Source organism: Sander lucioperca, chromosome 6, assembly GCF_008315115.2.
Source record: "Sander lucioperca isolate FBNREF2018 chromosome 6, SLUC_FBN_1.2, whole genome shotgun sequence".
In the NCBI taxonomy this organism is placed as follows: domain Eukaryota; kingdom Metazoa; phylum Chordata; class Actinopteri; order Perciformes; family Percidae; genus Sander; species Sander lucioperca.
In genome coordinates this window covers 3,583,479-3,597,721 of record NC_050178.1, presented here as the reverse complement: position 1 = coordinate 3,597,721, position 14,243 = coordinate 3,583,479, and the positions used below count along the sequence as shown (strand labels likewise).

The window sequence follows — 14,243 nt, the reverse complement described above, 5'->3', positions numbered from 1 at the left end:
CAAATAATACAGTGATGCCATCTGAAAAATCCATTATGATCTAGTTAACTTCATACAAGACAACGAAAGATCGGTGATATTATTTATTTGTTTATGTTAGTAACAGGTGGAAAGTTTTTTCCAAGATGAATCACCGTTTGCCTTTTTTTCTTTAAAATGAAATCTTGCAAGTGATTCAACATGGCTCCCAGTTAAAGTTGAGTAACGATGAAATCATCCAGGCGTCTCTGCAGGACAGACTCCGCAGACATGAGCCAGCAGTCCAGTGTCGGGGGAGAGACTATACTGTAGTCAACAGCATTGGCCCTACAAAAGAAAGACAAAAATATAAAAAAAAATGTCATATATCTTTGTGTATAATATGAGTAATAATAATTAAAGCACTCTCTAACAGCTTTTTTTTTTTCAAACAAACTTATATATACCTGGTAACGTCAATCTCCTGGTCTTTGATCTTAAGTTTTGTTGAGGGAGTTTGTTGCACCTCCTCATAAACTGCTGGCTTTAGAGCTGGACACAAAGATGACAAACAATAAAGCAATGACAATAAAAAGCTGCCACTACAAGAGACGCAGCAAAAAATATTTGTCTTCTGACACTAATTATTTTTGACCTGATATCAAATCAAATCCAACATTTTCACCCACCTATAATTCCTGTAATGTTGTTGTCCAGTGGCTGCTGTCTCAAAACCGGCCAGAGGAATTCTACGCCATCCTTCTCATGAATATAGATGACCATGCGTGTGTCTCCAGCTCCAACATCTATTTCCTTGTCCCGCCTAATCACTGTCAAACTAGAAAAATATGCACTTTGTCTTAATTTTGGACTTGTTTGCACTTGTTTCAAAGGGAAAGTTTGACGTTGTAGGAAATATGCTGATTGGTTTTCTTGTAGAGAGTAAGATGATAAGTTTGATACCACTCATGTTTGTACAGGAAATATGAAGCTACAGTCAGCAGCCAGGTATCCTAGCTTAGCATAAAGACTGGAAACGGAGGAAACAGCTAGCCTGGCTCTGTCCAAGGGTAAAACAATCTGCACCAGCACCTCTAAAGCTCACTAATTAACATGATGTATCTCGTTTGTTTAATCCGTACAAAAAGGTGTAGTAAAAACAACAAATCTCTGTTTTAAGGGGGGTGATGTTCCTGACTATTTCTTGGTCGGGACCATTACAATGCAAAGTCACCTTCCAGCCGTGATGAGATCCTGTCCAGTGTGGCGTGTCAGTGTCTGTCCCTCTCGTACAGTGATGACATTGGTGTCAACCTCAACATAAAGGTCAGTCTTGAAGTGGATGACAATCCTTCTGAAGCCTCCATTCATTACTGTATCAAGCTCACCATTCACAGACAGCTCTAATACAAAAGAGAACAAATGCAACTTAACACCACACTTAAGTACAGTACACAGATCCGTCAGTTAAAGTCCTCCTCCAGACACGTTTTAAAGTATTTAAAAAAAAAAAACTCTGAAAAGGGCTTGGAAGCACATCTACTATTTCTCCTTCATTGAGAAATTCTGTATCTTTGCACAGATACAAGCCAGTCTAGTCAGACATTTTAGGGGACATAACACATTTTGGGTGTTATTACTTAGAGTAAAAGTACCAGTACAACATAAAAACTAAAGTTGTAAAAGTACAAAAGTATTATCAGCAAATTATACTTGAAGTATCAAAAGTAATTATATTAGATCATTTTACCTCTTTAGACCAAAAAACTGTTATTTCAGTGAAATCATCTGGTAAAGTTAAGAGGGGGAACATCTCTTACATACTCATACAAATACTTCAAAATTGTACTTAAGTATAGTACTTAATTTAATGTACTTAGTTACTTTCCACCACTGCAAACTAGGGGATAATTATGGGTTGATACACATTATATAACTGACTATTGACTGGGCTGTTAAAGGAATTTAAGAAAAACTGTGATGGCACAAAGAGTAACATTACTGACCCCTGTTGGGATGGTGAAGTAGTTTGAGGCGAACATCTCCAGTGACATCAAAGCAGAGTGGAAGAGACAGATTCTCAGTTTTTAGCAGAAACCTGTGGGAAAGAGGAACTAGAGAGGAACACAGAGTCACACAGCAGAAGGAAACACTGGAAATGATTGTTGCTCTCAACACCAATACTTAAGATACGCTTAACAAAACTTAAGATGAATTATAGAGTGTTTGATAATGATTATCCAAAATATTAACTATCATGTGGTGATCAGTAAACATGTATCATTTGAGAATTACATTTACAGTAAAAGGTAAAAGCACACCTGTACTTGTGTGGCACATAAAGAATGAAAGACGGGTACCATTATGATCTCAGACTCACAAGATTTCAAAGAACAGTTCAGTGTAACCCAAATTATTTTATTTTACTATTTATGGTCACAGACAAGAATCTCTTAGTAAAAGTACACCCTTCTTTAACACCACAACAAATTACTTTGGGCTTATTATATGCACATGTATGTGTGTTACAGTATACACATGTGAGGCCATTGTTGTCAGTCTTGTTTTGAGAACTCTGCAAGCTAATGACATGAGGGCAACTAATATTTTTACCTCATAATAAATTACTAAACTTTTTGTATGATTTCGAACAGAAATAGATCAATTTTATAGAAACTATACCATGAAACATGCTATGTGTTTTTTAATCTACATTTTACCTACAAGTAATTTCACCACATCTATTTCTGCCTCAACCAATACCAAATGTCCTAGCTGTTGGAAATCTTTTACAAACCATCTTTTGTTGGCAAATATTAAATTTGAAGGATGGATCAGAACTGCAAAATAAAGTTTACCTGATGAAGCTACCTTGGAAACAACTTGATCACTGTTGGTCGGTGAGGCTTTAAGGATTTCTGCAAAATGAACAGTGAAATTTAAGAATTAAACATCTGTTAGTATGTACATTTCAAAATTACAGAAACGTTGTTAATTTACTCTGAAATGGTCATGGTTGTAGATTAGTTTGCTGTAAGTCATACTGTATCAGGTTTTATTCAAGTGAAATATTATCACGTTGTTTCAAATATGGGAGAGTTAGACAGTTAAAACAAATAATATTACTTTTAGAAAGAAACAAGTAATTCAGGAGATAATCCACCCTGAGAGAATTTATAGCTGGGAGGGGTCAGTTTAGCGCCATTTTGGTATCTGAATAAATATTGCCTTAGTCATATTTCTACAAATTTTGGATGTCACTCAAGAAATGTGAACAAATCTCTATATACAGTAAAATATATACACAAGTGTATTCATATCAGAACAGTGGACATGTGTACCCGTACGTCCGGAGAAACCACCGCTAACGCCTTGAGAACGACGCGTCACTGTTAAAAGGAAAAAAGATGATAACATGACATTGTACGAACAGATCAGCCCCAGCATACATCCAGGTCGAACCCTATACCCCAACCCGCCCACTCCGCTCTGCATCAGCCAACCTGCTTGCTGCCCCCTCACAGCGAGGGACGACTAATCAATCAACGAAATCCTGACAGCTGTCCTACAATACATACATATATATTTCTTGATGCTGCACTTTCATATGGCTCTTTGTAGTATTACCTATTTAAAGCTAATGTACTTGCACTTACTACTTGTCTGGAGTTTGCACCTTCAAGGTTGAACACACTTAATTGTAAGTCGGTTTTGGCTAAAAGCGTCAGCTAAATGACATGTAATAATAATGACATGTAATTGTGATACAGTTGTTAAATAACTTGGAAATAGTCATGATTTCTTAATTAGCTTGCACCGTTGTCCACCCTCAGTTTTTCTGCTCAGTTCTTTTTTTTACAAAATGAAAACAACGCATTGTACTGCAAAGAATGCAAATGTGTACAGTACACATGAGAAATGTATAATGTAGGGCTATATACATTGTATGAAATACATTGTATTAGTAATTAATGAATTTGTTTTGTTAACGTTTGTGTTGCTTACGACTATAGGAAACAACGTGTCCCTGAAGACGTGTCCTCTTTTTTAACCCTTTTCTTGACAAGGGTCTATGTCCTACAGGAGATGGCAGTGCCTGTGTTGTTCCACCTTCCTTAGGTTTATGGAGAACATCTGTGTTCTCCCCCAGAGGCTTAGTGACCACCATGGATGTAAGTGGGGTTACAAAGCTGTACTTCAGCGACAGCTCCAAGGCCTCTTTCTTCACATTCTCCTTCTCAGGTCCAGAAAACAGCAGCCTGGGTCACAAATTGTGTCACAAATTCAAACATTTGACATGACAGTAAAGTATGATAAAGTTATTTAACAGCTAACACTATTTTTGATAACATTGTGTTGTGTTTGTTGTGTTAGTCACTATATGACCAAGATAGGAACCTACAGAAACTGTCTGTCTGTCTTCGCTCAGCTAACAAAAACTAATACGTGATAATATGTGAAAAGCGCCACGCATTGTCATTCATGACAGAAGCATGCCAAGTGAAAGTGACTTTATTGAGAGAAAGCAGTAAGAACGCTTGGGCAATGCTCAGGTGGCGATATAACTTTACATTCAAAGTGGAAATTAAAGAGCTTTTACTGCATAATTTGAAGTTGTTGAAGCATGTCATTTCATTGTGAAGAATAGAAGTACGGTCCCAGATGTGTTGACAGCATTGATGTTAATTTGGTGACTTGTAAATACGGTTATACCATCCATGTATGTATTATGGTTAAAAGCCCTGTAAAACCAGCAGTGCCCAGTGAGTTCTTACAGCGGAGATAAAAGGGTGTGCGAGTAAAGCCTGGTTCACACGGGACGATTTTAAAATTGTCGGCTGATTTTCCAATCCTGAGAGACCCCACACATGCGATAAAAAATCACGGGTCTAACAGTTTTGGTCGTACAGTCTGTGGTGCGCAGCACACGGCAAAATCAACACATCACACACGAACCGATTTGACTCCCGAGCATTCCCAGGTCAGACGGGAAATCTCGCAAAATCCCTCGAGATCAAACGTGACTTCAGAGTAAACAATCATGGCGGATGAAGAGGATGCTGTCGGTACACGATCCGTTCTGCCTGCACGATCCGTTCTGCACATGCGCAAAATGTTCGCGCATAGCCATAGGCTAGCGTGGAACAGATCGTGCAGGTCGTATGGATACGTAAAACAGTATTATCTTGCGCATGTGCAGAACGGATCGTGCAGGCAGAACGGATCGTGTACCGACAGATGCAGTGGCGATAGTTTGTAGTTAGTTTTTAACCGAAAAAAAAACATTATCAAAAGAAAAGGCAATGGTCAAAGAAGTGGAGACAACGCGAGCATGGACTATAGTAGAGTTGGTCCTCCATCTCCGACGTCCACTGGACGTTCTGGTGCGCCATGCTGCCGGCTGTTTTAATTTTGTTTCCCAGTGCTTTCCTTGCCGCCTCGTCACCTCGCTTTCTGATTGGCTACACGCCACAGTCCACAGGCTGCATACTCGTTTGTCCCCGGGGAACACCACACACGAGGAGAAATCGGGCCAAAAAAATCCAACATGTTGGATATCCCCGATTTGAGATCGGAGCGGTCCCGACGTCCTTCCGAGCAGACGAGAGCAGTCTTAACACACCACACACGGCAGGAATATCTGATCAGATTATTTTACAATAATCGGAGCATCCTTAGGATTGTTGGAAGGGGTGAATCGGGGCTAAAATCGGCCTAATTATCCTGCCGTGTGAACCAGGCTTTAGGGTATAAAGCACGGTTAATTCACCGGTATTAGATTCCTTTTTTTGACTCTTGTAAAGACAAAGCTATAGTACAGTAAATAGTAAAAATGATATTCCGTTAAAAAGGTAAATGGACTGTATGGACTGTATTTCTATAGCGCTTTTCCAGTCTTAATGACTAGGCTACTCAAAGCGCTTTTACATAGTACAGGAACCATTCACACACATTCATACACTGGTGGCTGAGGCTGCCATACAAGGTGCCACCTGCTCATTGGATAAAAATAAAAAAAATCACACACCGAGGGCACAGCATCGGGAGAAATTCAGGGTTAAGTGTCTTGCCCAAGGACACTTTGACATGGGACTACAGGGCCTGGGATTGAACCACCGATCTTCCAATTGGTACACGATCGCTCTACCACCTGAGCCACAGCTGTCGATATCACACTCACTCTTTCTCCAGAAGCTGTTTGACTGTGAGGTAGGCCCAAACCCTCTGGATGTGGCTGTCAAAATCTGTCCCAGTGTACTCCACGGTGGCATTTGTCTCAGAAAACGTCACTCTTCTATCCCTCTGTCATAGTCCAAATTAATTATTATGTCAGTATACACAAGGGCTTTCACCAACCTTTCAGAAGATTACAGCTGATGTGCTGTGTGGAACAATCCTTACCGAAATGGCTACAACTTGTGGAGTGAAGGTTTCAATGTCGTTGTCAGTGATCTGACCGGCCACCACAATCTCAGAGCCATTATAATACTGGCTGAAGTTAGTCTGGGTTAGATTGGTCCCTCCATTATAGATCATTGTCACATCTGTCAACAGAGGAGTGGCTACCTCATCATAGAAACCCTGTTGACATACGGTACAGTATGGACGCTGTATGAATGTTTATCTCTCCACAGCCAATCAGGATACATTTTATCTATGGAAATGTAGCAAATCACATGGTAAACAGAGTATTTATAATGTGAGCAAGTGAATTAAAATACCTTCAGTTGTGAATCAGCGTCAGAGTCTTCGTAAATCCGTCGTGCCACACCATTGTTCTGCAGCGACATCTTCTCAAGGAACTCAAAATTGACATCATGACCAAAACCAAGACAGTAGAGTGGGAACTTGTCTGCAATATCCCTTCTGACATTTGATTGTATTAGTTCAAGATTTGTCACCCCTGCAAAGAACCAAAGCATGGGATTTAAAAGGGGAAGTTGAGCTAAAATTCCCTCACACAGTGATACATGGACTGTCTTGTGGTAGTGGTCTTACATTAATCTCTTGAAGTATGTTCTCACGTTTGTGTGCATGTGTGTTTTATTGTAACCTGAGGTTGGGTCTCCATCGGTGAGAAGTATGACGATAGACGCTGAACCTTCTCTGGGATGTGCATTCAGCATACGTGCTCCTTCCAACACTGCTGCGTTAATGTCTGTGGCTGAAATGGAACAAAACTATGTTTCATTACTGCCATTACTAAAATAGTTGCATCCCTTCATAAAATATTTATTAAAACCCTCACCTCCTCTCTCATTAATATTCAGTGCAAATGTCTTAGCACTCTCCAGGTTTTCCTTGTTGGCCTGAACAAGTTCTCTTTTCCAGTGAAAAATGCTGCTATCAAAAGTGATAAGACCAAAGTGGTCATCCTCTGCCAGGTCATTCAAGATGTGGATTAATGCTATTCGGGTCTGGGCAAAAACATGATTCACACATTAGAACTTTTATTCAAGTAAGAAACCATGTTATATTATTTGTTTAACGTGTTCTTAAATTGTGTATTTAATAAAGTTTTCTGTAAAGTGAATCACAGACATAATTAACTGACATTAAAACATCCAGTGCTACAGTCACAATCCATCACAAACTTAACTCTTCAAATGCTGTACCTGTTGCATTTTTCTGCCACTCATTGAGCCACTTTGATCAATAACGAAGACAACATTTTTTGGTATGCGGGAAAGACTAGATGGAGCAAAGTGATGAACAAAGTATCCAGCTGATGACTTCGGGGGAGGAAGAAGAAAGTTAAGATAACAGGGCAAGATAGCCATTTAAATAAGTATGGTATTTTTAACAATGTTAATAGACCATTGAAGTCATCCAGGAAATGAACTCTTGCTTTACCTTGATGTCTCCAAGTGAGGAGTCCCTGTTGACGTCATAAACAATAACCAGATCTCCATTCATACCCTGCTCTCCACAGCCATCACATGTTTTCTGTTGGTCCTCTGTTGGGTAGAAATACACCCATGCCTGGAAACAGGATGAAACAGGTTTTAGAGACTCTTGATAGATAAGTGAAAATTGTAACAGTATTTAAAATTAATAAATGATACGAAGACATGTGCACAAGGATGACCAATAAGACAGAATGTCCAGGGTCATTATGTATACTGCGGTCAAACAGATATTCATTTATTTCCAATATTAGTAACATATCGTTCAGATAGATAGATCAAAGATAGCAATGCTTCACTGCATGTACCTGTTTGTCTGCATGTGTTCTGGTGATGGCATTAGCCAGGGCGTTGGTGCTTAGTCCTCCTTTAATATCGATGAAATTGATGCCAGCTTTCTCATTAATGTACACATCAACCTGGCATTGAGAATAAATTAAAAAAGAATAAAAAACTTTGAAGGTCTGATTATGTAAAATGTTTTTTAAGATTTATAGAAACCAACAAGGAAAGACATACCTTGAAGTCTTTGACAGGCTGCATGGGTCGAGCGTGGATTTGCAGCTCGTACTTGCCAAGCTTGCGTTTCAGCAGCTCCTCATATGTGAGTTCAAAGGTGACCTTTTTGTGGGCAGCCACAGTCACAGCGGTCTTAAATTCCTCGAGGGTCCTCCCTACAGAACTGCAACAGAGACGATACATTAAAGCAGTGGTCCTCCTTCTGACCCCTTTACAATGGAACAATGACACTTATGACCTCGCATCACAGGTTATGGTGTGGATGTGAGATGGGAGTAATTCAACTAAAGAGTGACATTTCCTTCCTAAAGTAGCCATATTTAAAAAGAAAAAGCCATTCATTTGAGAAAAGTCAGACAAAACAAAGATTTTATTATTTTTCTCCTCCTTTTTCCTGAAGGACACACAAGGCTCTTCTACAAAATAAGAAATAAAAACAAGCTTCATTAGACCTGGCAATAAACTGATCCACTGATCTATGTACCTGACAAGCCCAGCGCTTTGGCCACGGGACACAGCCTCAGTGTATTGCTGCTGAGCTTTCTCTTTACCTTTCACAACACCATTGTACCATTGGCCATCTATAAACCTGAAGAAGAACAAGCAAACGTTTTTGTTTATATACATACTCCTGAGTAGCCCATGATTTACTTTCATGATGCTTTATTGTAGAAGTGCTTATGTGCAAAATCCTGTAAAAATAATTTTTGCTTCACGCACATTCTGAATTTACTGATGAAGGCATTCTTGGGTATCCGGACCTGGAACTCTATTTCCTTTGAGTCGTCCATGCGATTGGCCACGCGGCTTGTGATGACCGTGGTTGCATAACGACTGGTCACTGTGGAGTTGATGTGAAAGCTGTAGATGTTCCAGTCGTCCTGAGCAAATACAGGAGGAGGCACATTTCACAATGAAATAAATGGCTTGGTTCATGTCGCTGGCTGACGACCAGCTGACCAAAGATCAGATGATGGTGGAAAACAAAATTGTGTGGGTGGCATCAGTGAAATCTTGTTGGTCTAACTGCAGAACCACCCCATTCTCATTGTTTTAACCATGTTTTCACATGGCAATGTGTCCCAATACTCTTAACTCTAAAATGTATTGATTAAAGTCAGGAGCACCAGCCGTTTGTGCCCCCCCATTGTCACTGTGTAAACAGATTTACGGCCCAAACACATGAGTAATAAACACACACACACATACACACACACACACACACACACACACACACACACACACACACGGATACAACACTGAGGGTGAGAGCCAGCACATCCTTCAATGTGACCAAAAGATGCTGAAATATAAAAATAATTAAGCACAAACATCAGATAATAAGTAAGTATTAAATCAGCAGTGATATATACTAAATGTTGTTGCTGTGTTGTGCTTGTATGTCCAAAACATTTGAAAACATATTGTTGATCTATTTACCTCAGAAGAAGTCAGACACAATTACCTCGTCACAGTTTAAATATTTGTAAAACCCACAGACAGAGGGTGATGATGACATTTGGAGATACAAGTTTTCTGCCCAACAGCAACAATATTTTCAATAGATTCAGTTTCCTTGCAGTGTAGTGGTGTGTCCTTTAAGTTTTGTGAACTCACCTTGTTTGGTAGTGTGCTAGCCAAAACCAGCAGCAGCCCAAAGAGGGTGACTTGCACCACAGCTCTCTCCATGATGTTTCCACCAGAGTGCAGCTCAGGCAGCTCAAACTGTCTAAACAGACAAGGACAACATGAATGTGTACATACATTGTTTTTTAAAAGGGCAAACTCCACTTTCACAATCCCTCACTTGCACACCCACACACAAAAACACATTCCTGCCCACTTACCTCCTCTGCATACTGCCGGCAATCACACACATAAAAAAACAGAAACTGTCAGGACAGGATGAAAAAAAGAAATTCAAATGTATTTGTCACATACACACTCATACACAGTACAATGTGCTTCTTTGTGTACCTGTTCTGGCTCAATACAAACAATAACAATAAAATCCATAAAAATAATAATATACAACACAATAGAGCAAGAGGATAGAAAATGAGGTGGTGGGTGGGGTGATAGCCCCAGGTGTCATTGAGCAGACGGACAGCCTGAGGAAAGAAGCTCCTCCTCCTGTTCTCTGAGTTTGTTCTCAGGCAGCGATAACGCCTCCATGATGGCAGCAGCTTCAGATGAAGTTTCAAATTAAGCTTAGTGTAAGTTCAGCCAGGAAGACATTCCTTATGTTAGCCTACTCACTCATTCTCATTCACCTCATTCTCCCTCTCCTCCTGCTTCACATCAGCTGGTTAGGGGCATTTACACTTTTAGTTAAACCAACCAGATTTAGCCACACTCTCTACCAGCCAATCACATTCTTGCTGTCAATATTTTGTCACTTATTTCAACATTTTTGGCACTTTTTTTTTCCATTACCACCAGTATATTCACCACTTACACCAACTTATTACCAATAGTTTTACACTGATTTTTGACATTCTTGGTCAATAAACCTCATTTAAATGAAATTATCTATAATTTTTGTGTTAGAAAAAAAGCAGAAATTCTAAATGATGTTGACTAATAGTTAAGATCAGATGAATGAAGTTAATGGTTAATCACAATATGTCAACGTTTAGTCAGGATAATGCTATTAAAGTGCCCATATTATGAAAAAATCACTTTTTCTGGGATTTGGGGTGTTATTTTGTGTCTCTGGTGCTTCCACACACATACAAACTTTGAAAAAAATCCATCCATGCTGTTTAGAGTGAGATACGGTTTCTGAATGTGTCCTGACTTCAGTCTCTGGGTGAGCTGTTCAAAATCGGCACGGCTTGTGACGTCACAAGCCGAAACGAGCAGGCTAACCGCAACCATTAGCTCGTAGCGTTAGCATGCTAACGCTATGGCTAACGCTAGCATGCTAACGCTAGCATGCTACCTCGTTCTCAATAGCAAAGCACTGCTACAACACACACAAGTTCACCATAATCTACAAAAGAACTACTTCCATGTGCGCCCTCATTTAGAAGTCTCCCAGCTAATCCTGCCTTGTAACTGACCGAAGTTGTAGAAACAGCCTTTCTTTTACTGTCTATGGAGCTAGCTAGCTGACATGATCTACATCTGAGCTACTGCACATGTGCAGTGCAATCAAAGATAGTACAGAAGAAGAAGAAGAAGAAGAAAAGAGGTCTCACTCTGTAGCTAAAACAGAGACCAGCTGAAAAGAGGATCTGCAGCAGTGAGAGAGAGCACTGCAGTACAACACAAATATGGTGTTTTTTGAAAATTAAACCATGTAAACTTATTCTGGTACAACCTTAAAATACAATTATGAACCTGAAAATGAGCATAATATGGCTGCTTTAAATTAAACACCCAAAATTCAATGAAAGTAGAGATCTGATCCTTAATTTGGGCGGTGGTGATGGCGTAGTGCAGGGGTTCTCAATAGGTGAGGCGCGCCTCCCCTGGGGGGCGCCAAAGAGCCACAGGGGAGGCGCGACACGTGAAGAAAAAATAACTGTATGCAGCTCTATTGATATCTGTAATTGTGCGTGCGTGTATTAGCTTTAAAGTGCATCGTTTCCTTGTCCCAAGTCAACAGAAGTCAGCATTAAGGGAGGAGACAGGACCCAGCAAAAAAATATGAGGAAAGGAAATATGATCCTGAGTTAAAGTTAGGTTTCACCTGGTCGGGGTCCGAGGCTGCACCTCTGCTGCAGTGTGACAGAGACCGGGAGAAATGCCGATCACGCGTTACGGTTGTCTGTGGAGAGCGAGTTCCCCCAGATCTCCACTAAGGCTATGAAAGTCCTGATCCCTTTCACCTCCACCTACTTGTGTGAGTGCGGGTTTGGCTGCAGGTGGAGGTCGACTTGCGTTTATTTCTCTCTGCAGTGCAGCCCCGCATCCAACACCTCTGCGCATCAAAAGCGCGGCCTCATTGTTTCCACTGACAGACGCGGCATCAGCTGATTTTGCCGGGGCTTCAGCCCCGAATGTATATTGAAAAGTTGACTGACAAATATGAAACCGGACGTCGCTTAGTGTCCACTCTCGCTGTAAAAAGCTGTGCAGGTTCAGGTTTATGGATGCGCTCTGCTGTCGACATGCTGCGGTAGATGTGTCCCGTTTGAGCTCCGTGTATTTCTGCCGTAGTTTTGGTTTTCCACCTCCGATGTAGAGTAACGTACAGCCACTTCCCTAAACTTTGTCTCATTCAGAGACCAGAGACCCAAACGGGTCTCTGAGTCTGTCAGGAGGTCTGAGATCTACCGTATCAGCAGAGATATCACGTAATGCACAGCAGACTATGATGCAGGTAGATTATTTTCTGAAATATTGACTCCTCCAAATCTCAGAGAACACAGATGGGATGAGATATATTTGAATGTGAATGTGCACAAAGTTTTGGACATGAGCAGAAATCTTGTTCAAACACCTGAAATATTACAGTCCAGGAGTTTATTAATAAATTAAAATGAATAATGTATCATTGAGGTAAATAATTGTCATATGCACATTTAAGGAGGTTACTTCCCCAACAAAAGAAGCAAAAGAGGAGGTAAGAGTAAATGATGCCTCTAGGCTACATGTGTGCTGACTCAGATAGAATTAGAAAAGTTGATCTACAGGAGAATAAATAGATGAAAGCAATACAGAATGCCTCAGAGCCTTACTGCTAAATATTCCATTATGTTTTTAGATTTTGATTGTAATCTGTTTCCCTTTACATAAAGATATTTCCAGCATATTGATTCAGAAAAAGGTAGAAATAGGTGCATACAAATTCACCAGAATGCAGGAAATGAAGTGTTTAATGCTCAAAATGTTCAGGGGGTTGACCCCCCCCCATCATAACACATGTTAAGCATGTTTTGTTGACTTGTGGATAGGCCCACTGATGTTCAGTGATTTTAAAAGTAGCCTCAATTAGGCCTGCATGAAGTTAGAAATGATTTGCTGTTGCAAAGAATCGTTTATGAATGCACTTTTTAAAAAGTTGTGGAAATAAAATGTCTTCAAATACAATATTAAAATTTTTTTACATTTTATCAGTTATTGAATAGCGTTGTATGGAACTATGCATGCTTTTTTGGGGTAGTTTGGTTGAAAGAAACCCAAATGTCTGATATCAAAACTTTGAAAATGGGTCAAATTTGACCCGAGGACAACAGGAGGGTTAAATGTTTTCCTCTCCATTGCTGTCAGCTCACATTTCAGCGTGAATCGTCGTGCCCCTTCTCCTCCCCCTTCACCTCCTGTTCATCATTTCCTGTTCCCAGGTCTGAGCTCACCAGAGCTCGCTCCTCTTCTCATTCAGATCTCAGCATCCTCTTCATTCATCACATCACCACTAGTGTCTACACTCCATCGGGGGTAGCCTACAATACTCATACTTGCTTCTCGACCCCCTTTAAAATATAATGTCACGATGGGAATTTGATGAGGTCACAATGGGGTCTAATCGCAAAAAGACTTTTCCCATTGATTTTATTGTGCACACATCAATAAATATGTAAATATTGTTCATTCAAAATGAGGTCTCTCCTGATTGAACAGCTTATGTGACCTTAACTGTTGATATTGGGTCCAGCCTGCCACCTTTGCCAGGAATTGTCATGCAAAAACAGACAACATTGGTTTGAAAAGAGACAATTTGGCTTTATATGTTTTGTTACATATATAATTAGCACTTTAACATGGTGTTGCAGACAATGGAGGTGTTTAAATTCTTGATTTACTATTTTCTCTTCTAATCTTTTAAGAATAAAGTCTTAAGATTGAAGAATTATTCCAAACAAATAATACAGTGATGCCATCTGAAAAATCCATTATGATCTAGTTAAC

The 14,243-nt window shown here is 40.0% G+C and overlaps 1 protein-coding gene across 2 annotated transcripts; it reads right to left on the bottom strand.

Annotated features, from left to right (window-relative positions):
- Positions 1 to 43: 43 nt before the first annotated feature.
- Positions 44 to 10,257, bottom strand: LOC116041553 (inter-alpha-trypsin inhibitor heavy chain H3-like). 2 transcript variants are annotated; one of them, XM_031287494.1, is made up of 21 exons: positions 10,232 to 10,257; positions 10,002 to 10,113; positions 9,105 to 9,265; positions 8,869 to 8,973; positions 8,385 to 8,547; positions 8,174 to 8,284; positions 7,813 to 7,941; positions 7,575 to 7,691; positions 7,208 to 7,376; positions 7,013 to 7,123; positions 6,681 to 6,862; positions 6,361 to 6,540; positions 6,140 to 6,261; positions 3,964 to 4,217; positions 3,300 to 3,347; positions 2,817 to 2,876; positions 1,965 to 2,072; positions 1,193 to 1,361; positions 648 to 796; positions 426 to 510; positions 44 to 306 (listed from the first exon to the last, which is right to left on the bottom strand). In XM_031287494.1, the coding sequence occupies exons 1-21, from the start codon at positions 10,240 to 10,242 to the stop codon at positions 192 to 194; spliced, it is 2,661 nt and encodes an 886-aa protein (XP_031143354.1). In that variant the 5' UTR covers positions 10,243 to 10,257; the 3' UTR covers positions 44 to 191. The 2 variants fall into 2 exon arrangements, with proteins under 2 accessions (XP_031143354.1, XP_031143355.1); XM_031287495.1 differs by having other exon boundaries at positions 3,306 to 3,347.
- Positions 10,258 to 14,243: the final 3,986 nt, after the last annotated feature.